We start from the raw sequence: 25,573 nt of genomic DNA on the forward strand, positions 1-25,573 counted from the left end.
TTTAAAATGTAAATCTTTCCTTTTATAGTTTTCTACAAAAGATTAAGAGAAAGGTTTGATATCTTTCCTTATTTGTAGTTAAAAGGAAGATTTTAATTTTTGATAAAACTTTTCTTTTTTAACCATCCTCATGATTTTAAAAGAGAGTTTTAAAATTTAAATATTTCCTTTTATAGTTTCTACAAAAGATTAAGAAAAGATTTGATATCTTTTCTTATTTGTAGATTGAAAGGAAGATTTTAATTTTAGAAGAAACTTTCCTTTTTGTAAATCATCCATATGTTTTAATATAGAGATTTTAATTTATAAAAGTTTTCTTTTTTAACCAACCATGAAGGGAATTTTTAAAAGAAAAATTTTTATTTAAAAATTTCCGGAAACAAATTAGGAAATTTTAATTTTGTGTTTAAAACTTTCCTTCCTTGGAGGATTAGATATGGCCGGCCATATTAATAGAGAAAAGGATTTTTAATTAGTTAAATTTTCTTTTTCAATGGCAAGGAAAATAAGGAAGTTTTTATTAAAACTTTCCTTATTTGTCAAGACCAAGGAATATAAAAGAGAGGGTAGAGGTGCCTCACCTCATAACAATACTTCTATTATTCCTCTCCTCCTTGGTGGTGGCCGGCCCTCATCCTTCTTCATCTCCTTTTCTTCTTCTTTGGTGGCCGGCGGCATCAACTCTTGGGGAGTCCTTGGTGGCCGGATTTTTCTTGGAGAAGAAGTAGAGAAAGGAGGCTTTGTTTCTAGCATCCCTTGGAGCTTGGTGGTGGTGGCCGAACCTCATCTTCTCTTGGAGTTCTTGTGGTGACCGAAACTTGCTTGGAGAAGAAGAAAGCTTGGGTGAATTCTCTGTTGTAACCCCAAGGTTGTTTTGGTGTGATCAACAAGTCAAGTTAGGTCCTGCGTTGTTTTAACCTTGTGTCTAAGTGTGCAGGAGCTTAGGAGCACAGGTACTCGAGCAGAAGACGCAGCTAGTGAGAAGGATGGCACGCAGTGCGTCCGAGGGACGAGGTGCTGTGGAAGAGTACACCGGCGGAAGAGAAGGAAGTGCGCGCGGTGGTTCCGAGGTACGAAAGCTGGAGCGGAAGATTGCTCGGGGAGCAAGAGACGCAGCTAGCGCGAAGGTCGGCACGGGGTGCGACTGAGGGACGAAGTCTGTGGATGAGTACGCTGGTGGACGAGAAGGGACACGCGGCAATTCCGAGGGACGAGAAGCCGGAGGGAAGCACGCTCGAGAAGACCGGAAGATGGGTTCGGGTGAGCCCTATTCCGGATGTCAGAGATCACCCAAGCAAGCGGAGCCGGAGCAGAAAGACCCGGACCAGAGGCGAGCTGAACCGGAGAAGAGAGCACGGAACAAAAGTCAACTGGGTTGACTTTTGGCTCCAAGGCGCCCGGAATTGTCCGGGGCGCCTGGAGCTGTCCGGGGCGCCCGGAACTGTCCGGGGCGCCCGGAACTGTCCGGGGCGCCCGGAAGTGACTTTTTCACAGGATCAAACTTTGACTCGATCCGACCGTTGGGGGATAAATTTTATCCCCCCAGGGCGCCCGGAACCCTTCCAGGCGCCCCGACCAAGGCTATAAATATAGTCTTGGTCCAGAAGCTTTTCAACAATCACGATCATTCTATTTCCAAACACTTGTATGCTTTAGTTGTAGTTAAGATTCTATTTTCTGTGCCTAAACGCTGTAAGAGGCTTCTTCGCCTGAAGGAGTTTTTGAGCTTAATCTTCCTTGGATTAACAACCACATCGGTTGTAACCAAGTAAACATATGGTGCCTCGTCTTTTCTTTTATGCTTTTATTTATCTGCTTAATTCATTTTACAAGTGTTAGCTTAATCGTTCAAGGAAGGGTTGTCTGTTTTAATTGACAGGTTATTTACCAACCCTTCTAGCCGGCCCAACGGTCCTACAAGTGGTATCAGAGCCGAGACGCCTCAGAAGGACTAACCGCCGTCTGAAGCAACAATGACCGGAGCTAACGACTACCCACCAACATTCGAGGGGGAGCTTTCTTCATGGAAGCAACAAATGAAGGTATTTCTTAACTCTGATATTGGTATTTCTCTAATAATGAAAACAGGTTATGAAGCACCGAAAGACACGAACGGAGAGAAAATCAGCATACGCCTCTGGAACGAGAAGCAACGTGAAGAGTCCATGGCGAATGCTGGGGCAGAGTTTCACATTCTAAGCGCAATACCAACTAAAGATTTCGACAGAGTCGGAGAGTACAAAAGCGCGAAAGAACTTTGGGAAAAGTTCTTAATGCTCTACGAAGAACCGGTTGAAGTCGTCTCCTCAATAGACATCGAGCCGTCATCAGAAGAATCCGAGACGGAAGAAATTACCAAGACAGCCCCAACAGCCGAAGTACATCCCGAGATCGATGAAGGGGGAGAATCTTTGGAAGAAATTAATTCAACAGGGGGAGAACCAACGACCGACGAGGTAAGTAAGGTATGGCCTCTACCCTCTGAACAACTGGTTCAATTAATCAAATTACCTGAAGATTTTTGGGAACCAAAATTTGAATTATCGAAAGAACTTTTCAGATTAGAAAATCTTCGGTCGAATAATTGTTGCAAATTACAAAATATTTTTACGAAAGAATTATGCAACTTAGAAATATTATCGAAAACTTTTTCCGGATCTAAAAATTTGTTCGAATTACAAAGTGTTTTGACGAAAGATTCTTGCAAATCACAAAGTAATTTTTTGAAAACTTTTTCCGGATCTAAAAATTTTTCCGAAGTACAAATTATCTCATTGAAAGAGTTTTTCGAATCGCAAAATGATTTGATAAAAGAATCTTACAAATTATGAAACATTTTTTTAAACAAAGTTTGCAAATTAGAGATATTATCAAAAGAGTTTTTCGGAGTAGTAAATCTATTATCCACATATTGTTGCAAATTTATGTTGTCAAAATACTTTTGCAAATTACAAAATATTTTGTCGAACGAAGTTTGCAAATCAGAAGTATTGTCGAAAAACTTTATCAAGTTTATATTATCGAAATATCTTTGCAAATTAGAAATTCAAAATGACATGTTACAATTTGCACAAATTTCTACATGCTCAAAATTTCTTGCTTCAAACTTAAGAAATTATGATAAATTAAAATGGAAATTTAAAATTTTCTGATAAAAGCATTAGAATATATAAATAAATAAATGCATAGAAAATTTCTTTTAATGTTATCAATTCTCTTAAAATTTTCTTGCATAAATTTTTCGGCTTAGAAAGTTTTTAATTATTGATGACGAATACTTGAATTTTCTTTTTTTTTAAAAAAAATAAATTATTTCTTGACTTAGAAATATTTCCCTGAAAATTATTGAAATATATTTTCAAATTTTTTTAATGTCAACCCTTAGATTTTGGTTGTTCCCCATTTTTATTGTGATCAAAGGGGGAGAAGGAAAGTATAAGTATAGGGGGAGGTAGAAAATTGAAAATTAAATTAAAATTTGGAATGTTTGAAATTTAATTTTTTTCTATCATGTTGCATGTTATTGCAATAAACTGTTTAATTTCATATCTATTGTTGACCCTAGCTTAACTTGGGTTGATCATAGCTTAACTTGGGTTGATCACACCAAAAAGGGGGAGATTGTTGGAACCCCAAGGTTGTTTTGGTGTGATCAACAAGTCAAGTTAGGTCCTGCGTTGTTTTAACCTTGTGTCTAAGTGTGCAGGAGCTTAGGAGCACAGGTACTCGAGCGGAAGACGCAGCTAGCGAGAAGGATGGCACGCAGTGCGTCCGAGGGACGAGGTGCTGCGGAGGAGTACACCGGCGGACGAGAAGGAAGTGCGCGCGGTGGTTCCGAGGTACGAAAGCCGGAGCGGAAGATTGCTCGGGGAGCAAGAGACGCAGCTAGCGCGAAGGTAGGCACGGGGTGCGACTGAGGGACGAAGTCTGTGGATGAGTACGCTGGTGGACGAGAAGGGACACGCGGGACGGAGGGAAGCACACTCGAGAAGACTGGAAGATGGGTTCGGGTGAGCCCTATTCCGGATGTCAGAGATCACCCAAGCAAGCGGAGCCGGAGCAGAAAGACCCGGACCAGAGGCGAGCTGAACCGGAGAAGAGAGCACAGACCAAAAGTCAACTGGGTTGACTTTTGGCTCCAGGGCGCCCGGAACTGTCCGGGGCGCAGTTCCAGGCGCTCGGAGCTGTCCGGGGCGCCCGAAACTTATCGGGACGCCCGAAAGTGACTTTTTCACAGGATCGAGCTTTGACTCGATCCAACCGTTAGGGGGATAAATTTTATCCCCCCAGGGCGCCCGGAACCCTTCTAGGCGCCTCAACCAAGGCTATAAATATAGCCTTGGTTCAGAAGCTTTTCAACAATCACGATCATTCTATTTCCAAACACTTGTATGCTTTAGTTGTAGTTAAGCTTCTGTTTTCTATGCCTAAACGCTGTAAGAGGCTTCTCCGCCTGAAGGAGTTTTTGAGCTTAATCTTCCTTGGATTAACAACCACATCGGTTGTAACCAAGTAAACATTTGGTGCTTCGTCTTTTCTTTTATTCTTTTATTTATCTGCTTAATTCATTTTACAAGTGTTAGCTTAATCGTTCGAGGAAGGGTTGTCTGTTTTAATTGACAGGTTATTTACCAACCCTTCTAGCCGGCCCAACGGTCCTACATTCTCGTCTCGGTAGATCGTCGCCCACACGACATCCAAGATAAGAAGAGGAATACGACAGAAGATCGTGAGGTCTATAAGTTATAAAAGGTATAACTAGTTATTAGTTTCTGCATCATAACTAGTTCATCCTTTTATTTAGATCTTGAAATACCAAATACAAGAGGCTAATGAATCTAGGTAATTGAATTTATGTTTTCGATTTTGTGTTTCTTTTGTTTTTCGAATTTGTGATTCGATTGTTCTTTTTGATTAAACCTAGGGTTACTATAAGGAAATTAAATATTAAATTTCGTTGAAAGGCTTTGTCTAGCAAGTGGTGGATGCTCCCATACCTAAGAAGGCCTAGTGCCTCGCCATGTTTAACCTGGAAGCCAATCTCTGAAATTAATATTTAATTGAATTTGTAACATGGGTGGATTTAGATCAATAATGTTAAGTATCATTTACGATCCAAGTCCAAACCACTAAGAACAGATAAGTTGAATTTGGAATCAATAATGTTAAGTTCCGTTTGTGATTCCAAATTTAATTTCTAAAGAACACAATAGGTTGTTAGAAATGGTTCAAGACTTGTACAAAATTTTTGTACAGGGGAACCGGTACGATATTCCCAATAGCAACCAACACTTCCTACTTTCATTTCCTGCTTCTTTGTCTTCAAATTGTAATGTCTCCATTGGACTTGGAATGTCATAAAAAAAAAACAAGGTTCACAACCAATGATTTTTCATATTGGGTAGGGATTAGATCAATCATAATATGTCATATTATTAAAACAAATGTTAAAAAAGCATATTAACCTAACTGAAGTGATGGTTTTCAAACTTTATCTCTTCAGATGAGACTCGGTCCAACAAATACCTCACCTTACTAATATGTGAAGGAATATTCCTCCACTTATTTATTCATGCTCTTTCAATTTTGTATGATTTTTGGATTAGAACATGCTCCAAAACTCATGCCTGATTCATCATCACAAGTGTTAGATATTCATACATGTCCACAAAATTTTGTTACATTTAACATCAAAAAGATACTCACTGCCAAAAGACTAGCAAAGCCCTTTAGGTAAGGGAGGCTGGTGTTGGCATGTATTGTCTGAGTTGATGAAAATATGCCCCTAATCTTAGCTAATTGTGGAGCCATAAATTCATGGATATTTTCAACCAATTGAATCTAACAAGATTCTCAAAATTATCTATTATATGTATAAGACATAAAGGGGCCTTATACGCACTAGAAGAAAATAAGATACACATAAATATATATAAAATATAGAATTTGTAAAATAATAAAATATCATCATCTTTTTCAACATGATTGTCATAAAATTTAAGCAACCTCTCAATTCTTGATCTAGTAACTTCTTTTTTATTTGAGAAGTAAGTTAGAAAGAGGCCACCCAATACTTTAGTTAAATTTATCGGAATAGAAGCACCACAGTCTGTAATACCAAGCAACAATGAAATGTCTCTTCTTGCAAAGGCAACCAGTACACCTAAAAAACTCAAATAATTAGTAATCTTCTGCGACAAGATCAATATTATATAGAATAATATCATGACAAACAAAGACTTGAAATGAACTCATATTAGGCCTAACGTTAGCCCTGATATTCAATCATATCAGAACCACATTGGACCTGATATGTGAGATCATTTCAGGCCCTTGTTTGCCATAATTTACCAATAACCAGGACCATTAGCGGACCAGCATAAATAAATATCAAGATTTTTAAATTATTTTATTTTAATAACTACTACTTCGTGCTTAAAATTCACAATTATAAGTTGTATTTGAGAATATAAAGGTTTGAGAACTTGAATCCTAATTTTAAAATATATTGACCAATTTAACAGCAGAGGATGAACCATCCAGTTCACTTCCTTCCGTCGTTATAAAAGGAGAGTATTGACAGAAACTCTAAACTTCACTACAGAGATGGATCAGCGTGGCTTTTCGCGGGAAACACTTACTTATGTAACCTTTCGGTAGGGGGACGATCTCGCAATTAAAATTGTGAGAAAGTTTTTCATAATCAGAGAGTTAAGAAAAGCGTACGGGTTGCATGGGTTGAGAGAGGGAGGGAGCAAGATATTGACGCTATCAACATCTGAACCATTAATGAAATTTTTAAATCTAAACAATTCAAATGTGCTTTGGACATATTGAAAAATAGAATGGAAAAAAATGATGCTGACGAGAGAGAGAGAGAGAGAGAGAGAGAGAGGGGGAGGGGGGGGGGGTAAGAGAGGTATAAAAGGACTTTCATATTTTTTTTTAATATGCTTTTTTGTAATTATAAAAGTATAATATATCTTTTTAGTAAATATCGTATTTTAAGCATGCTTTTTGCTAAAATACCGTTAGTTTTTATATACCTAATTTTCGAAAAGTTCCATAGAGATTTTTAGAATACGAAACCAAAGTGGAGGATGGAATGATTAATAGACGACGTGAGAATCTGTCAACTAAGTCAACCCCGCCACGGCCATGAAAAAGAAACGGATTCACTGAAACCACAAAATAACGATGCATGAGAAAGCGCACCGAGGGAATATGACGCTGACAGTTGACATGATCTGCCTTATTCCATTGTCAAAACCTTTGAATTTGTGAATTTTTGAAATTGACACGGAGAAAAGTCAGAATTTGCAGGAGTATGCGACCTTTCCAAAAAGTTAAAGCTGGCCGCTTCTACGATGAACCATGCATCCAGATTGTGTTTACAAGTGAGAACGGTTTGAAGCGCTGCAATGTAGTTATGTATTTATTTTAGAGATAAATAAAGATATCGGATTTTATTATTTTTCATTAAATAATTCTGGAGGTTTAAAAATTGAAAAATAGCGTCAAACTAAAAAGTTTTCCACCCAAAATGAAAACCACGTGGTGAGAGTTTCAACGCCGAATAAAATAATTATTTCTTTAGAATAAAATTTAAATATATAAATATTTAAAAAAACCATGAATAATCTTGCGTCTAAACACATAAAATACTCTTTTTGTATTGAAATTTTATAATTTGCGCCGACAAATTTAATTTATTTTTCAACAAAGGGTTTGCCAAACCAACCAGCAGTCCCACTAAGCCTGATTGATTAAAGCCAAAAGTAGAGTGAAATCATTGTGCAAGATCTCCTACCTATCCATTTGACTTTGAGCCAAGAATTCTGATTGCGGCCGGATGAGGCATCTCATTTAATGCTTCAGAGGAGTTAAGAAGATGAACTCATTAATGAAGAAGATCTTGTCGTCCATGGCGGCCGTGCTCCATCTTTTAATGGCGATTAAGCTTCTTGCAGGGATCGCAGTGATCACTGTTCATGGCGCAGGTGAGTGAGATCGATGAAGTTCTAAACAATTGTTCTATCAATTTACGCAGCCAATCGTGATCAAAATTCGATTTTGGCAACGGTTTCTTCATCAAAATTCGATTTTGACGGCGATTTCTTCATCCAGAGGACACGATGTATCCGGGGGAGTATCTCTACGAAGGGCAGACGTTGATCTCGGCCAACGGGAGATTCACGTTGGGCTTCTTCAGCCCCGGCGATCGCCGGAGCGTCTACGCGGGAGTCTGGTACACCAACGTGACCGACACGGCGCAGGCGGTGGTGTGGGTGATCAACAATGACAGACCGGTCACGATATCGCCGGGGTACCTCCACTTCACCGACGACGGCATGTTCGGCGTCTACGACTACGAGCAGAGCAGGCTGTGGGTAACCGGCTCACCTCGCCGGAGAAACAGCACGCTCGTTCGGCTGTCGGATTCGGGAAACCTCATGCTCGTCGACCTCGACAGCAACACGACGCTGCTGCAGAGCTTCGATTACTTCGGCGACTCGATGGTTCCAGGGATGAAGCTCGGGTTGGACAGGGGAAGCAGCAACCTCAGGAGGCAGCTCGTGTCGTGGCGAACCTCAACGAATCCGTATCCCGGGGAATATTCCGTCGCGATCGAGACGAGAGGTAACCGGCCGGAGATGTTCGTCAGGCACGATCAGTCCGCCGCCGGCGTGGTCTTCCGGAGCGGTCCGTGGACCGGACGGGGGTTCAGCGGAATCCCAGCGATGGCGAACTCGACCCGGTTCAGGTTCGAGTTCGTGTCCAATTCAGAAGAGGTTGGTTGGTAACTGAATATTTATTTACATATAAACCCTCTGAATATATAATATTTCTATTGTTTTCCAACTTTTAAAATTCTCCTTTGTTGATATCAATTTAAATAAAATGTTTAATGCCGAACAAAAATAATTAAAAATATGGATGGTGTAATTTAATAAAATAATTTTGTTGTTGTTGTTGTTTTAAATAATAAGGTCTCCTTCTCGTTCAACGCCACCGACGACTCGATTCTCTCCCGCGCCGTTGTGGATTCCGGCGGAGCATTTCGGCTCCAGGAATGGTCAGATGCCGGAGGCGGATGGAACACGGAGTGGACCGTGCCGGGCGACTACTGCGACCATTACGCCCGTTGCGGCGCGAACGCTATTTGCTCCAGCGCCAACTCGCAGGCGTGCCTGTGCCTGCAGGGCTTCGTCCCAAGGATCCGAGAAAACTGGAACCAAAACCGCTTCTCCGATGGCTGCGTCAGCACATCGGCCTCTTCGTCGTCTCCTCCGTCGCCGAATTGCTCGTCGGAAGGGTTCTCTCAGTGGAGGATGGTGAAGCTGCCGGACACGGAGAATGCCACTGCCGTCGGGAACAGGACGCTCGACGAGTGCAGAGACTTGTGCTCCAGGAACTGTTCGTGCATGGCGCACGCCGTCACGGCGTGGGACGGTTGCTTGATGTGGCGAGGCGATTTGATCGACGTGAGGATGTTCTCACAAGGCGGCGACGAGCTTTTTGTTCGCCTTGTTGCAGCTCCTGACAACTGTAAGCACACATCAAAATCTCTCCTTTCCTCTGTTTTTATCAGAATCAAAATGTTTCAGAATTTATTGTGTAGATTCTGAAAAACAATCTAAGAGGTCTGTAAAGATCATAGCCATTGCTACAACTTTGGGCATCCTTTTGTTCCTGACCGCGTCTGTGTTCATTTGGTGGAGAAGGAAAAGAATCAAAAGTATGTATGCTCAACCATTCATGTTAAATGGTGCCGACTAGGTGCATGATGAAATGTCCTTATGAGTTATACTTGTTGGTTTGTATTTTTTTTTTCACATACTGAAAGCTCATTATGATAATTGATCAATCACAATGCAACAGAAGAAGAAGATTTGGAGTCGAACCTGCCGAAATTAACACCGTGGTGGTTCGATTGCTGGAGTAGGAGTTCTTCTGATGGAGCAGTACATCAGGATGATGGTATGCGCACACTTTGATCTTCCTTATGATGTCAGAATTCAGATATGAAATTGTTGAACTTGCCGAGTATATTCATATTTAACTACTAAATTTAGACATAAGTTTGTTCAGATTATTGGTTTGAAATTTAAAGATTTTGAATAAGGTACAGCGAGCTCAATCGGGTCGTTGCCTTCCTTTGCTTTGTCTACGATAAAATCTGCTACTGATAACTTCTCCACTTGCAACAAACTTGGAGAAGGTGGATTTGGCATTGTTTATAAGGTATCGGAGGTGTCTTTAGCAATCTTGTTCTCTTTTTTCTGTTACAGAAACATGGGGATTGAGTTGAGAGATTTTGCAGGGAGAGCTGATGGATGGAAAACAGATTGCTGTGAAAATGTTGTCGAGATACTCATCGCAGGGGCCTGATCAGTTCCGAAATGAGCTTTCGCTGATTGCCAACTTGCAGCACAGGAATCTCGTCCGCCTGCTTGGCTGTTGCATCGAAGGAGATGAGCGCATACTCGTGTTGGAGTACATGGAAAATAAGAGCTTGGATGCTTTCATATATGGTTAGTAGTCTTATTGCATCTTATTCAGTTACCAATTGTCCATGGCATTGTCAAGAGGAACAAGTGAAAATTCATATCATGATACATTTCTGGTAGCTATTGTTACTGATCCTCTTCTCCCTTTCCATAATTTAGAGATAAAAGGAGATAAAGAATTGAAAAAAAAAAAGGAATAAGTCATTAGATTTTGTTGTTTTTGTTTGGTAATTCTTTGTTTGATGTTTTGTTTTTGTAATCTGAAAATTTGGAAGTTATTGTGTTTTTCCTGTTGCTTGAGTTTTATGCCAATCTTGTTGCTCAGCAGATTTATGAATGTTTTGCAGATAAGACAAGGAGTGGTTTGTTGGACTGGCACACGCGGTATCAAATCATTATCAGTATCGCTCGAGGGCTTCTCTACTTGCATCAAGACTCTAACTTGAGGGTCATCCATCGAGACCTTAAACCAAGCAACATCCTTCTTGACAAAGACATGAATCCAAAAATATCGGACTTTGGAATAGCAAGAATTTTTGAAGGAGACAACATTCAAGAGAATACTACTACGAGACCTATTGGAACATTGTATGTTTAGAGTGCAAAGTGCCATTGAATCGGTCTTGGCATTGTATCATGATATTGTTTGCATTTCCTTGCAGTGGATATATGGCGCCCGAGTACATTGGGAAGGGAGTGTTTTCTTTGAAATCAGATGTTTTCAGCTTCGGCGTAATAGTCTTGGAAATCATAAGTGGCATGAGGAATAAAGTGTTCAACCTGACAGATTGCCGGTTAAACCTTTTAGGTCATGTAAGCGTTCGAATAAATACTCTAAATCTCCAAAAACTCATTCAGTATTCAACCTCATCAGCATTGTTTTCAGGCATATTTGTTATGGAAGGAAGGCAGGACTCTGGAGCTACTCGATGAATCATTGGGCTCCTCCTCTCCTCCGCCTGAGATACTGGAGTGTGTAAGAGTAGGTCTTCTATGCGTGCAAGAAAATAGTGAAGATAGGCCGACAATGGCAGAGGTCGTGCTGATGCTAACAAATGAAGATGTACCAGTGACTCCACCTAAAGAACCCATGAGTATTGCAGAAGATTCTGATGAATACTCGTGTACCTCTTTACAGACTCAAGGGAGTGTCCCTACAGGTCGGTGAATATTTCTGCCTATTTTTCGTTGTATATGCAAAAATATACAGTTCAAATTGCTTACTTTCCAAACTTACTATACGAGTATTTCTGAAACTTTGTAAGTCCTCAAATGAGTTATTCCTGTGCAAACTAGATCAACATACTGAGCATTTCAGTATCATACCTTGTTCATTAGATATGCCACCGGAGACCAGATCCACGCCGACAACTGCTGCTCCAATTGCTAGACCATACCAAGAACAAACAGATTGGAAGACTGATGATCTCTGTGTACAACGACCATGGAAATCAGTTTCTGAAAAGGCCAAATCAAGATGAACTAGCTACTCACCAGAGATTACTACTGTAATTATACGATCCAAAAGGGCTTCCCTTGCCAAAACGAAGCATCATTGTTACTTAAATCAAGATCACTCCCAAGGCCGTAACCAATATTATACTAAAACCTGGATTGGAAAAAGAAAGATCACATAAAACTCACCTCCCTGGCTGCAGCAACAAATGATGTCTCCTAACAGGCAAAATCTTCGCTGCCATATGAGTGCATCACGAGCCTTACTAAACGCATGAAGAGCAAATATAGGCAAATAAATAAATAAAAGGCGAGGCCATGAACATTATGTAGGCAATGATTGTCTTCAAGTTGCACGTATCAAGGCTGCGATGTGCATCAGCTCAAGTATTTTTTGTAAGGATACATATGAGTTTCATTTACTAATGTTCAAGCAACAAGCAACAACCTAGGGCACATGTACAAAGTAACATTGATAAACAAAGAGTGAAATTTCAAAGCTCATTTTGGACTGGCATAGGATGAACATTTGATCCTTTGATTTCTCTACACATTCTCTTCTTGATGATCTGTCTCGTCAAAAATCTCCTCCTAAAACAATTCTCAAATCAGAAAAAAAAACAGGCTTACAATTAGCAACTACAGCACCTGTGATACTCTGATCATATACCTGTAATAGTTCCTCAATGACATCCTCCATTGTGATTATCCCAATAGCTTCTTCTTCCTCGTTCAATCCCGGCAGAGGTTTGTTGTCGATCTGTAAAACATCGTCAGTGCCATCACGTGACCATTTCCGATTCCTACTGCCACCTCGGTTCGATTTCGAATTCGGAGGATAGCTCTTCAGCCGGCAAATCGGGTTGGCAGCTCCTATTGAACTTTTCTCGCTAGGCTTATCACCATCTATGTCAACTCTCACATCTTGAATTCCCCATTGGAAAGTAAATACAAAGAACATCAGCAAAAACCAAATCAACATTCTCCCAATTTCTTTTGAAACAACAAAAGCATTTCATCACCATTTTTGCTGTTGCTTTGTTGCTCTACCATTATTTGCTTCGTAACCACTGCCATGTGACTATGACCCTTTTGGAAGTCATTCAAGATATCATACAGAGGCATGTTTTCATGAACCCTACAACTCGAAAAAGAGAAAATTAAATCTAACCGCAGACGCAACAATCAATAAAAATGCTTTGCTGGATTTTTTTTTTCTATTCATAAAATAAAGTGGTGACGGGGCATATGAAGTACTAACGCAATATCATATCCCTTTAAGACTCTAAAATGGAGCTGTTGTGATTCAGCTATCCATTTCATCGGGTTACGACTTTCCTAACATGGTGAACCTGAATAAACTCCTCCAACCGGTAGCAGTGTAAAGAATGAGCTTCATCATGATATTTCTTTGTCCTAATGGTTATGTATGGTTATCTAAGTAGATTTAACATTATCAATTGCAGCACAGTCATTTGTGAGTCCTGCATAATTAAAAGAATATACATCCAGGATCAAGTTAGAGTGTACATGTTATTTAGCAGTGCCTTTGTATGACGAACAGAGGCCAGTTCGGTGTTTGATATATCATGAGGTTAACTTATAATTACATTGAAAGCTGAAATTTGTAAAACTATTATCTATTGTAAAGTGGAAAAGGAAAATTTCCATTGAGTTGGGTTGAGAGACTTCAACCCAACCAAATAATAAGGCACTTAGGTTGAGAAACCTCTTGGTATTTGCATATATTATAACCATGCTTGATTGAAGATGTGCAACTAAAGGATTCACTATATCCACTCCTCATCCTACTTTTTTAACAAGACTCTCAGAGTTCATCCAATGTATCCGACCTTGTAAATAAATTTTAAATAACATATATTAATTTCTAAATATTAGTATATAAAATATAAACCAAATTTTAATAATTCTGTTAGCTTGACTCAGTTCAATCAGTTAAACTAATTGAACCATTGATGCAGAAACTTAGGAACATAAAGCCATTGACTAAGACAAGCTGGAATAGCTCAGTTGGTTAGAGCGTGTGGCTGTTAACCACAAGGTCGGAGGTTCAAGCCCTCCTTCTAGCGATTTAATGTTTTTTTTTGAAAAAAATTCTCCAATGATCCTCAAGTATTACTCTATGAATTTCTTTATTAATATAGATAATTTTCAAACATATTGTTCAGAAATGCCTGAAAGAAAAACCAAACTATCATATTCAGAATATTTTCTAAGAAAATTTTTCCTGGGAAGTACCTTGGAATCTTCCTAATTGTAACATTTTTAACAGGCACTTCGTCGTCTGGATGTATAGACAACAAATTCTTTACCTGAAATTGAATGAAGACATGAAAGATAAGTCAAACAAGAATCTTCATACTTCCAACTCAAAAAAAGCACTAGATTGATAGTGGAAGAAAAAAGAATTTACCCCAATCATAATTAATTTAATTAAAATAATACAACAGTCTGATCCTCTTTAAATCTATCATACAATTCAAAGACTCAATGCTAAGAATATGAGTTGATGTATTTTCTAGACAAACCAGTTAAACAAACATACCAGTATGAGTCCAATTATATTAGTTGGTTTCCCGTGGCATACCGGAACTCTACTATGCCCTCTCTCCATAATTTGATTCATCAAAACCCTGAAACAAAATTATAACACAAATGATACTAACATCGAAATATTGCAAAACGTCGATATTTCCCATTGAGCAATCAATGGAGCAAAGTTACCTATCAAGTTTTGCATTGATATCAATTGCAAAAGTTTGAGATATAGGAGTCATGGCATCCTTAGCCTTCTTCTCTGTAAGTTCCAATGCCCCTGCAATGATTGTGGTTTCGTCGTGAGTTAACTCTCCACCTTTTCCAGCCTGATTAAAAAATTAGATGATGCTGTTAGGAAGTATTTCATTGTTGAAAAGAAAAAAACTACATTGTATTTACTTGAAGAAAATCAAAAATTGAGGTCGATTTGTCTAATGTTACTAATAGGTTAAACTGACCGCATTTCCATGCAAACTAACAAGAGTTTTCAGTTCAGCTCTACGGAAGAGAGCCATGTGTTCATCTCCTAACATGAAGTCCAAAAACTGAAAATAACAAAGTTTAGTAATTAAATACAAAGAAAAGTCATAAAATGACATTAATAACAGGAGATACTTTGCTAATCGGATATGCCACTGGAAAGCAGATCCACACAAGTAAACGAACTACTGGCACAACTGCTGCTCCGATGGCTAGACCATACCGAGAACAAATCGATTGAGGGATGATCTATACACACAACAACCATGGAAATTAATTAAGGCCAAATCAAAATGACTAAGCAACTCACCAATGACTATGGCTGCAAAATATACAACTTACCTCACCAAACAGGAGTATCAATGTCACTGAAATCAAGATCGCACCCCATGCAGTAACCAAACTGTCTAGGAATATAGGGAGTGCCTATTCAAAGGAAAATCTATATCAATGTTATATCAAAACTTAACCAACAATAAAAAAAAATTAAAAATTCACAAGAACTTACTTCCATGGCTGCAGCATTGCAGATCAAAAGTGTACATAGCAACAAATGTTGTCTCCTTACAACTGGCAATATCTTTGCTGCCATAGAAGTGCACTAAGAGTCTAAATGAAGGCACAAATAGCAAATATAGGCAAATAAATAAAAGAGGAGGCTGTTTGTTGTCAAATAGCATGTATCAAGTATTCCACAAGGGATATATATACATATAACACACACATACAGTTATTTCTTCAAATTCTCATGATGAAACTTGAAAGCTACATATCTCTGCTAAGAAATCTGATCCAACAGGATTAGCAGTACAGTCCAATAATAAAAAAGATTGTTCACGGGCAAGTACATAAAGGAGAGAGCTCTATCTAGTAGCACATAGTTAGCGATTCTTATTTCTCATCTGTGTTGTGGGAGCTAGTTACCCGAGATCAGGCCTGATCTTACACTTGTAACATATCTTGGCTATTTGGAACTTCTATTTGGTGAGAACTTGGTTATCTATTGGCAGGACCTCTAGAGAGCCTTTCTGGCACAGCAATGGTCCAGTGGGTTTCTGATGAAGAGTGAGTTTCTGATACTATCTCAAATTTGTTGCAACCAAGACATTGTTATTAATTAGCTTGATTTCTCTTCAGCTATCCGTAGAGTCTATTTTCTAAGGCCTGTCACTCTGCTAGATTTATAATTCCAGCAATCAGTTCTAGATATTCAATCTGAAGGGAACTTCACTTCAGCAGCCTAGAGATGGTCTAATAGTGATGAGCTCTCTATGTGCATGGCCCGCTTCATGCAGTCTCACAGAGACTGAAGTGACAGGTGGTTTCCTCTGATCTGAGAAGTTTTCTTCATCATCAAGGTCAAAGTATTCACTTGGATGGTCTTACAAAATAACATCAATACCCCAGATGTCTTCAGTAGGAAAAAAAATGTTTATTGACGGTCGTTTCTTGTGTTTTGTGCTTGAGACAACACCAATAGCCCTATTCTTCCATTGTTCTTTTACTAAGGCAGACTGAAGGATTTTCACATACCCTTGAGAGTACAATAAACACACACTTTTACTTTGGATCATTTAGAAGTAGCACTTGCGCCCTTCATTGTTAGCAGGATAAGAACAAAATTGGATCAAGGGAATCCAACAAGAAAAGTTAAGATAAAAAGGCCATGCAAAAAATAAAGAGAAAGTAGGAAAATAAAGAGAGTTTTAGAGAAGAAGACCAAGAAAAAAAATATATATTCTCCCCTTTTATGCTGATAAATTATTGTATACAGTATATAAAATTATGTTATATGTTTGGCAAACAATAATGAAATAAACAAACTATTTACTCAAATTTATTTTCTTCATTCATCGCCATCTCGTAGGCATATACTCCACAATTATCATATTTAACGATTCACAACCAAGCTTCTGAGTCACGGATATCTTGTTTATTTTTTTTATACCTACAGTCAGGCTATTTCGTCAAATGCTACTCCCACAATCTCTTTGCTTTGATTCCTCTCTGTTGTCGTTCCGATAGATTTGTGTAACATGTTCCAAAGTTAAATGATACGAATATTCTGAAATGTAACATTTTGCTCGCCCGAATAATTTTTCAAACACAGGAACGGACCAAGTTTAGTTACTTGCTTACATGCATCAGCTACTCGATTCTACAGGTATCAAAAGCCAGAAAAATCTTTCTATAGCAGCTAAAAATGCAACATCTTACACATCAATCCGGAAAATTCTGGCAATAAGAAACAATGCCTAAGAAAAACCCTAGAATAGGAAACTTCATCAGGTAATTATATAGTGACAACATAATCGACACACGATGAACTAAAACAGGACTAAATTAAGCTTATATTTACCCGCATGCTTGCGATCCTGGGGAGAACCGGACTTGGAGAGGACCTCGAGGTCGACGAGGCTGAGCGACATCAAGCCGAGGGTGAGGCCGGACATGAGTCCCGCGAAGAGCACCAGAAAGACGATGATCAGTATGTTGATGAAGAAGTTGGGCTCGCAGCAGTGGTACTCCACCGCCATCACACAAAAAATCCAAACTGAACCTCGAATCGAGCAAAACCAAATGGCCGAAACTAGAGGACGAAAGAGGCGAAATGGGGATTAGAAGATGGCACCAGAACAGAGCGCGACGAGTAGAGACCAGCGAAAAGGGAGCGATAAGATGCGATGCGAGGTTCGAAGCAAGTGGCGGAAAAGTGGGAGAAGTGTGAGGTAGAAGGAACCGAGGGTGGAAATAGAAGGGGAGTCTTCGCAAGCAAATGGATAAAATAAGCTTCGGCCGGCAACGCCACTGCCACCGACGAAGCAGACAAGAGGCGAGTGGTCGCCGGAGAGCGACCAGTGGCGCTTCACTTCCCGATGTAGCTCGTAAAGAACGACCCACCGTCTTACCTAGCAAGAGATTGTAACTATACGAGGGGCCCATCCGTGAGAGCCTTCGAGAATAGCATATGTTCTGTTCGGATAACTAAATAATAATTTTCAGCATTTTACAAAAAAAAAGCCATAATAATTATATATTCTCGTCACACTTCAAGTCTCTGAAATAAAAAGAAATAGGATGCTTGTTTTTTTTTTTTTTATCAAGATAGTGCTTCCTTGCAATGCTCAAAGGATTCTCAATGTAAATTTCCCATTCAATTTAAACGTGGTTCCATCAGTAATGACGTATGATGACAAGCTCGGTAATGGGACGGGTGTCAATCCACATTTATGGCATTATTCTGGATGCTGTTCTTCGCATGCTTTCTAACTTGTTCTAGAAACATGTGTCTTTGTATTTATTCTCGAGATATATTTTATCCCTGATAAAAATAAAATAATTACACTTTATTTTTATTGTCATTAAAAGAACGATAATTTATCAAAAGACGTACTACAATTAATGTATTTATCAAAAAGCACATTACGATTTTATATTTACCAAAAGACGCAAGTAAGTAATGTATATTACCGAATATAACCCTACCGCCAACCAACACCTCTGATCAGTCATCAATTCCCAGACATCCGAACCACATTTTTAAAAAACTTAGATATTAAAAAAAAACGATCATTAGAGTACTTCCCTCCTTCGTGACATGCGAGTGCAGCTCGGTCTTGTGAAACCCTAGTTTAGTGTTCGTGAGCCATCAGTTCGAGTTTTTCTCAAGCGCCATCTAGCTAGCATTTCAGTTTAATTAAAAACCAAGAGTGTTCGTGAGCCATCAGTGAAGGATTCTAGGGTTTACATTACATTAATCAGCTAGTATGATAATGGCGCAAAGACGTCGATCGGGCGAATCATCATCCTCGCCACATCAATTAGCTGTAAAGGTTATCATTTTACAAACTCTGTGATATTGAGAAGCTGAACTAGTATGATTTAAATTTTTTTATTTTTATAAAGTATAGGGTTCAGTTGATGTTGGACAGAAACTGCATTGGAACAGTGTCCTCGGTCACTTTAAAAGTTTTTTTCAACCATCCACGAAGAAAGGAACGCATGGAGGCGGTGTTATTTTACATGACCGACACATAGTGCTGATCAAACAGTCACCCTTTCGTATTTTTTTGGACATAGAAGATATGCAGCACATCCGTGGGATTTTGGTAAATATATTTGAAAATTGGGATTCAAGTAGTCAAACCTTTAGATTCTCAGGTACAATTTATAAATTTGTATTTTAATTACAAAGTAGTTGTATGGTAAAATTTAAGCGTTTGCTAAACTTGGGACTGATACGGCATCGTATCAGGCCCAACGTGGGCCTGATACGGCATCTTATCAGGCCCAACGTGGGCCTGATACGATGGAGTATCAGTTCTTGATATGACATTGTATCATGTCCACGGTGTTCCTAATACTTTTGTATGTGTTGGTAGAATTCTAATAATAATTTAACTTGGTCAGGTGTTCCGGTTTGCTTCACAAGAGGAGACGTTTCATTGCTGCTCGGTATTGCAGACCGAGGAGCTTCAATTCCGATTGATTCAGCTAAAGCATCCAGTGACCTTTTTCTAACTTACTTCTCAAACAAAAAAGAAGCTACTAGATCAAGAATTGAGGAGTTGCTTAAATTTTATGGCAATCGCGTTGAAGTCGAAGATGATGTTTTATTATTTTGCAAATTCTATATTTTGTATATATTTGTTTGTGTCTTATTTTCTTCTAGTACATATAAGGTCCCGTTAAGTCTTATAGATATAGTAGATGATTTTGAGAATCTTGATAGATTCAACTGGGTTGAATCAATCCATGAATTTATGGCTCCAGAATTACTTAAGATTGGGGACATATTTTCATCAACTGAGACAAAACATGCTAACACCAACCTCCCTTACCTAAAGGGATTTGCTGGTCTTTTGGCAGTAAGTGTTTAATTTGTGTGAAAATTTTTAATATTTTGCGAACAATTATAAAATAGTTAACCCTTGTCATGGTGAATCAGGCATGGTTTTTGGAGCATGTTCCAATCCAAAAACCATACAAAATAAAAGGAGCCAGAATAAATAAGTGGAGGAATATTCCTTCACATATTAGTAAGGTGAGAGAAATTATTAACCAAGTTTCATCTGAAGAGGTAAATTTAGAATACTTTGACTATAGTTTGGTAAAAAAGTATGGTTTTAACATGTGGTTTAATATTCTTACAGGTTGTGATTAACCTAATCTCTAACCAAGATGAAAGATCATTGGTTGAGAACCTTGCTGGCGTTGAGGACAGTCCACATGCAATGGAGGCATCACAAATTGAAGTGAGTGTAGGAGGAAGGCAGATTAATAAGGATTGTTGTAATTGCATTATGCAAGCAAACATAAATAAAGAGCTAACAATGGAGAACATGCAATTGAAGGAGAGGGTGAAAGAGTTACTTAAAATAGTTGAAAAAAAAGACATGGAATCTCAATATAGCGAGCCTGTAGACGATCCTCAAATTGAACCTGTAGGTGTTACAACAAGAAGTAGGAGAGGACGTGACAGAAGTCGCTATGATTACAGGGATACTCCAATTGATAGTCCATTGTGGCTCAAAACTTTACCTAAGAGGCAGCGTAGAAATATACATATAAGTGAGCCTGCGGAAAAAGTTACAAGTATAGGAGAAGGAAAAAAATTTGTCAAAGAATATGTTGTTGTGGGCAAGGGGAAAGGAAAAATAGGTTTGGATGAAATGGAAGAAGAAATTAATATTGTACAAATGATGGAAGATAAATCTGATGAAGAGGCAGACAAGGATGTAGAAATGTTTGCCAAATATGACAAAATGAGGAAACAAGCAATTGCTGTAAGACGATATATGCAAATTTCTTTGCAATTTGTTAGATATAATGGATTATCTAATTGCCTTTTTTGTTTGTATGCATAGTATGTGAAGAAGCAATTTAAGTCTTCCAAGAAAAAAAAATAAGACGAAGAGGTGGCGTACTTGTTAAAAGCCTTGGAGGAAATAAAGTACGTAAATTAAATAGTTGAATAGTAAAGTATAATATATGCATATCTGATTACATATTTGGGCTAAGGTTATCAAAAAGGAATTTGTAAAAATAATCTGTGATTTGTTTACTTTGTAGGTTTACAAATGATATAGTTTGGGAGGAACCACCCTTTTGTTTAAATTTGTATTCCCTTTTATCTGGTGTGAATGGAGAAATGTTGACAAGAGGGGATGTAATCGACACGTATTGTAAAATTTTATTTAGGGGGGCATTCCCGTCTGGAAGCACATACAACAAGTCAATATATTGTTCAACATTCTTCACAGTAAGGAATTGATTTGATTATAGTTAAAAATAGAATTCTTTTTATTAGTTGGTTATGTATGTATGACTTTGCATATTTGTAGTCATTAATGAAATCGTCAAGTAAGTTTGCCTTCGAACACATGATAAAGACGGATAGACGAGATGAAGAGGTAAGGTATATATTTATACCTTTGTGCAGTGATAATGCACACTTCCACTTGCTGGTGGTCGACACCAAATCAATGACGTTCAATCAGTACAATTCTCTTGCAAGTGGAAGTAAATACAAATATGAATTTGAAGCAGCAGTGAGCATCTAATAATAATGATATTGTTTGTATTTTAATATAAATGCTAGTTGATGGAAAATGAAAATTTCCTCTTCAATGTTCAGGTATCAGATTTTAAATTATATAGTCGTGAGCACGTTGCTGCTATTCATCCAAACTTGGAAAGGCATTATCCGTTTGATAGATGGGTCTCTCGCACAATTGAATGTCCACAACAACAAGCAAGGTAAATCGAGCACAAGGTGTGAATATAAATAATTGATAAAAAATTATTGACAATTAAAATGCTGTTGTTCTTTACAGCGTTGACTGTGGCTTCTTTGTGATGCAATACATTCGATGTCTCCTATATGATATGAAGATGGACTTCAAACAAGGAGACATGAAAAAGATTAGAATTGATGTAATGGTAGCAATTTCGAGGGATAAATATTTTCAAACATTGGATTAAATATCCAGTCTTGTAAGGCAAAAACTTGTATAGATTGTAAATGCAATTATTACGTAGTGTAGGACTTTTAATATCTTTGTATGTAGTCTTTGTTGTATAATACGGTGGTATGTAGTGTATGAGAAGATTAGAAACTGTCACTGGAATATTAATAATATTGCATAGTGATTAGTCAGAAATATAAATCACAAAATACAAAATGCAATGCTGGTGCTTATTAGTGGAAAGAGACAATGTATATAAGTTGTAATGCGCACCATTTCTATCTTCTCAAAACTGAAATCATGGTAACGGTTGGGATTGTTTAAAAAATCAAATAGGCTCGGACCAACGGAGGTTTCCAGAGCACGTCACTAGGTTCCGTGCCAACTGCCACGGAGCAATACCTTATTAGAAATTGGGTATAAATACGTTTTGACACCTAATATACCATCTTCCCAGTTAGAACTTCACAGGGAACATGATTTCAGGTAGAACCAAGTAGGGGAGGGGCATCAGTGGGTTTTGGTGAAAACCCACTGATGGACCTAGACACATCGGATTGGACCCATTTCAGCTCTAGTGGTATTCTGGAGTTACAAGGACTCAGAATCTGGTGGCAAATAATAATTTAAATATTTATAGGTGCTGGGAAAAATTTAAAATGCAATCAGCCTCCGTTGGGCCTGATATGCTTGGATATCAGGCCCAACGTGGGTCTGATATCCAAGCATATCAGGCCCAAAGTCGCCATGACACTTATAAATGGCAACTGGCACGGAGCCATACTTCGTAATCCATGGTGTATAAATTATGTTTGACAGCATAAATACCATCTCCCCACCATGACCTTCACAGGGACTTGATTTCATGAAAATCCAAGTAGGGGAGAGCCATCAGTGGGTTTTGCTCAAAACCCACTGATGGACCTAGACACATCGGATTGGATCCATTTCAGCGCTAGTGGTATTCTGGAGTTGCAAGGACTCAGAATCTGGTGGCAAATAAATGTTTAAATATTTATAGGTGCTGGGAAAAATTTAAAATACAATCAGCCTCCGTTGGGCCTGATATGCTTGGATATCAGGCCCAACGTGGGCCTGATACGCTTGGATATCAGGCCCAACGTGGGCCTGATATCCAAGCATATCAGGCCCAAAGTCGCCTTGGCACTTATAAATGGCAACTGGCACGGAGCCATACTTCGTAATCCATGGTGTATAAATTATGTTTGACAGCATAAATACCATCTCCCCACCATGACCTTCACAGGGACTTGATTTCATGAAAATCCAAGTAGGGGAGGGCCATCAGTGGGTTTTGCTCAAAACCCACTGATGGACCTAGACACATCGGATTGGATCCATTTCAGCGCTAGTGGTATTCTGGAGTTGCAAGGACTCAGAATCTGGTGGCAAATAAATGTTTAAATATTTATAGGTGCTGGGAAAAATTTAAAATACAATCATCCTCCGTTGGGCCTGATATGCTTGGATATCAGGCCCAACGTGGGCCTGATATCCAAGCATAGCGGGTAGAAAAAGCAAAGATGGCACTTATGCGTGCCTACTGACACGGAGCCATACTTCGTAATCCATGGTTTATAAATTATGTTTGACAGCATAAATACCTTCTCCCCACCAAGACCTTCACAGGGGACTTGATTTCATGAAAATCCAAGTAGGGGAGGGCCATCAGTGGGTTTTGGTCAAAACCCACTGATGGACCTAGACACATCGGAATGGACTCATTTCAGCTCTAGTGGTATTCTGGAGTTGCAAGGACTCAGAATCTGGTGGCAAATAATAATTTAAATATTTATAGGTGCTGGGAAAAAATTAAAATACAATAAGCCTCCGTTGGGCCTGATTCGCTTGGATATCAGGCCCAACGTCGCCTTGGCACTTATAAATGGCAACTGGCACGGAGCTATACTTCGTAATCCATGGTTTATAAATTATGTTTGACGCCATAAATACCATCTCCCCACCAAGACCTTCACAGGGGACTTGATTTCATGAAAATCCAAGTAGGGGAGGGCCATCAGTGGGTTTTGGTCAAAACCCACTGATGGACCTAGACACATCGGAATGGACCCATTTCAGCTCTAGTGGTATTCTGGAGTTGCAAGGACTCAGAATCTGGTGGAAAATAATAATTTAAATATTTATAGGTGTTGGGAAAAATTTAAAATACAATCAGCCTCCGTTGGGCCTGATATGCTTGGATATCAGGCCCAACGTGGGCCTGATATCCAAGCATATCAGGCCCAAAGTCGCCTTGGCACTTATAAATGGCAACTGGCGCGGAGCCATACTTCGTAATCCATGGTTTATAAATTATGTTTGACACCATAAATACCATCTCCCCACCAAGACCTTCACAGGGGACTTGATTTCATGAAAATCCAAGTAGGGGAGGGCCCAACGTGGGCCTGATATGAATATCATTTAATAAAGCAGTATTCTATCTCCCCCTAATATAAACTCCAAGCATTCTTACAGGGGCCTGATCAAAATAATAAAATAACATCAATTTTAATAGTCACCTTCCATAGGGTAGAAAAGAAAAGGTGTGCACTGTTCCGAGCCATACTTCGTAATCCATGGTGTATAAATTATGTTTGACAGCATAAATACCATCTCCCCACCATGACCTTCACAGGGGACTTGATTTCATGAAAATCCAAGTAGGGGAGGGCCATCAGTGGGTTTTGGTCAAAACCCACTGATGGACCTAGACACATCGGATTGTACCCATTTCAGCGCTAGTGGTATTCTGGAGTTGCAAGGACTCAGAATCTGGTGGCAAATAAATGTTTAAATATTTATAGGTGTTGGGAAAAATTTAAAATGCAATCAGCCTCCGTTAGGCCTGATATGCTTGGATATCAGGCCCAAAGTGGCCTTGGTATGATATCCTTTCTTATAAATTTAATTTACAATAATTTTATTCACCATAAATTTTAGTTACACAAACAGTAAATCATTACTACAATAAATTATTACAATTGTTCACTATTTCTATAGTTTAAAATTTTTGTCAGACATGATTTTGTGTCCAAGTCTAAATCTATAAGCTCTCATATCAGCTTGTACAAAGTCTGTAGATCTCCGGAACATCAAACTCTCTGCATAGCGCATTATAAAAAAAGCACAATCCAACCTACAAAACAAATGCACAATCCATCATAGAAAAGGCAAATAAAATTATTATGGAACATACACTAATACTTACGATTTGCTTTGTGTGGGGCCAATAACTTGCATCGTTTTATACTCTCTCCCGGAGAATGGTTCTAAACCTTTATGCCATATGTGATAGTATGACCAGTTCAGCTCCTTAAAAAACAACACCTACAAATATCAAACCATAGTAATTAATACATAAACAATGATTATTGGATATAAGAAATTTGTTACTTACAGTTTGATTAAAAACAGAAGTGTAATTTTCTGTGGTGCCAAGAGAGTTATAATGAATTATTTGTCGTTCCTCCAGGTCCATGACCATTAGATGCCAATGATCATCTTGGTTATGTAAAGGACAAAAAATATATCTAATGTCCTTGTCGTCATCTGTTTTTGCAGTTTGTTTCAATGCAT

The 25,573-nt window shown here is 38.7% G+C and overlaps 2 protein-coding genes and 1 non-coding gene across 5 annotated transcripts; 2 read left to right on the forward strand and 1 right to left on the reverse strand.

Moving 5' to 3' along the window:
• The first annotated feature begins 7,839 nt into the window (after positions 1–7,839).
• On the forward strand, positions 7,840–12,117 carry LOC122020025 (G-type lectin S-receptor-like serine/threonine-protein kinase At4g27290). 2 transcript variants are annotated; one of them, XM_042577732.1, is made up of 11 exons: positions 7,840–8,000; positions 8,128–8,792; positions 8,991–9,549; positions 9,623–9,739; positions 9,883–9,981; positions 10,127–10,245; positions 10,325–10,535; positions 10,859–11,099; positions 11,174–11,324; positions 11,398–11,671; positions 11,850–12,117. In XM_042577732.1, the coding sequence occupies exons 1-11, from the start codon at positions 7,892–7,894 to the stop codon at positions 11,990–11,992; spliced, it is 2,688 nt and encodes an 895-aa protein (XP_042433666.1). In that variant the 5' UTR covers positions 7,840–7,891; the 3' UTR covers positions 11,993–12,117. The 2 variants fall into 2 exon arrangements, with proteins under 2 accessions (XP_042433666.1, XP_042433667.1); XM_042577733.1 differs by having other exon boundaries at positions 10,133–10,245.
• Positions 12,118–12,306: 189 nt separating this feature from the next.
• LOC122020027 (DUF21 domain-containing protein At2g14520-like) lies at positions 12,307–17,914 on the reverse strand. 2 transcript variants are annotated; one of them, XM_042577734.1, is made up of 11 exons: positions 17,365–17,914; positions 15,514–15,590; positions 15,348–15,431; positions 15,141–15,254; positions 14,984–15,070; positions 14,712–14,851; positions 14,533–14,620; positions 14,226–14,299; positions 12,989–13,104; positions 12,637–12,890; positions 12,307–12,557 (listed from the first exon to the last, which is right to left on the reverse strand). In XM_042577734.1, the coding sequence occupies exons 1-11, from the start codon at positions 17,540–17,542 to the stop codon at positions 12,513–12,515; spliced, it is 1,257 nt and encodes a 418-aa protein (XP_042433668.1). In that variant the 5' UTR covers positions 17,543–17,914; the 3' UTR covers positions 12,307–12,512. The 2 variants fall into 2 exon arrangements, with proteins under 2 accessions (XP_042433668.1, XP_042433669.1); XM_042577735.1 differs by lacking the exon at positions 14,984–15,070.
• On the forward strand, positions 13,983–14,056 carry TRNAN-GUU. The gene has a single exon. It is a non-coding gene; the product is annotated as a tRNA-Asn (tRNA).
• Positions 17,915–25,573: the final 7,659 nt, after the last annotated feature.

Source organism: Zingiber officinale, chromosome 9A (genome assembly GCF_018446385.1).
Source record: "Zingiber officinale cultivar Zhangliang chromosome 9A, Zo_v1.1, whole genome shotgun sequence".
In the NCBI taxonomy this organism is placed as follows: Eukaryota; Viridiplantae; Streptophyta; class Magnoliopsida; order Zingiberales; family Zingiberaceae; genus Zingiber; species Zingiber officinale.

Bases quoted from the DNA above. Each gene is read 5' to 3' on its own strand.
- LOC122020025 (XM_042577732.1), top strand. From the start codon at position 7,892: ATGAACTCATTAATGAAGAAGATCTTGTCGTCCATGGCGGCCGTGCTC. The intron at 8,793-8,990 runs GTTGGTTGGTAA...TTAAATAATAAG, and splicing joins TCGTGTCCAATTCAGAAGAG to GTCTCCTTCTCGTTCAACGC. The intron at 11,672-11,849 runs GTCGGTGAATAT...CTTGTTCATTAG, and splicing joins TCAAGGGAGTGTCCCTACAG to ATATGCCACCGGAGACCAGA.
- LOC122020027 (XM_042577734.1), bottom strand. From the start codon at position 17,542: ATGGCGGTGGAGTACCACTGCTGCGAGCCCAACTTCTTCATCAACATA. The intron at 15,432-15,513 runs GTAAGTTCTTGT...TCCTTTGAATAG, and splicing joins GCAATGCTGCAGCCATGGAA to GCACTCCCTATATTCCTAGA. The intron at 14,621-14,711 runs GTAACTTTGCTC...ATTTTGTTTCAG, and splicing joins ATCAATGCAAAACTTGATAG to GGTTTTGATGAATCAAATTA.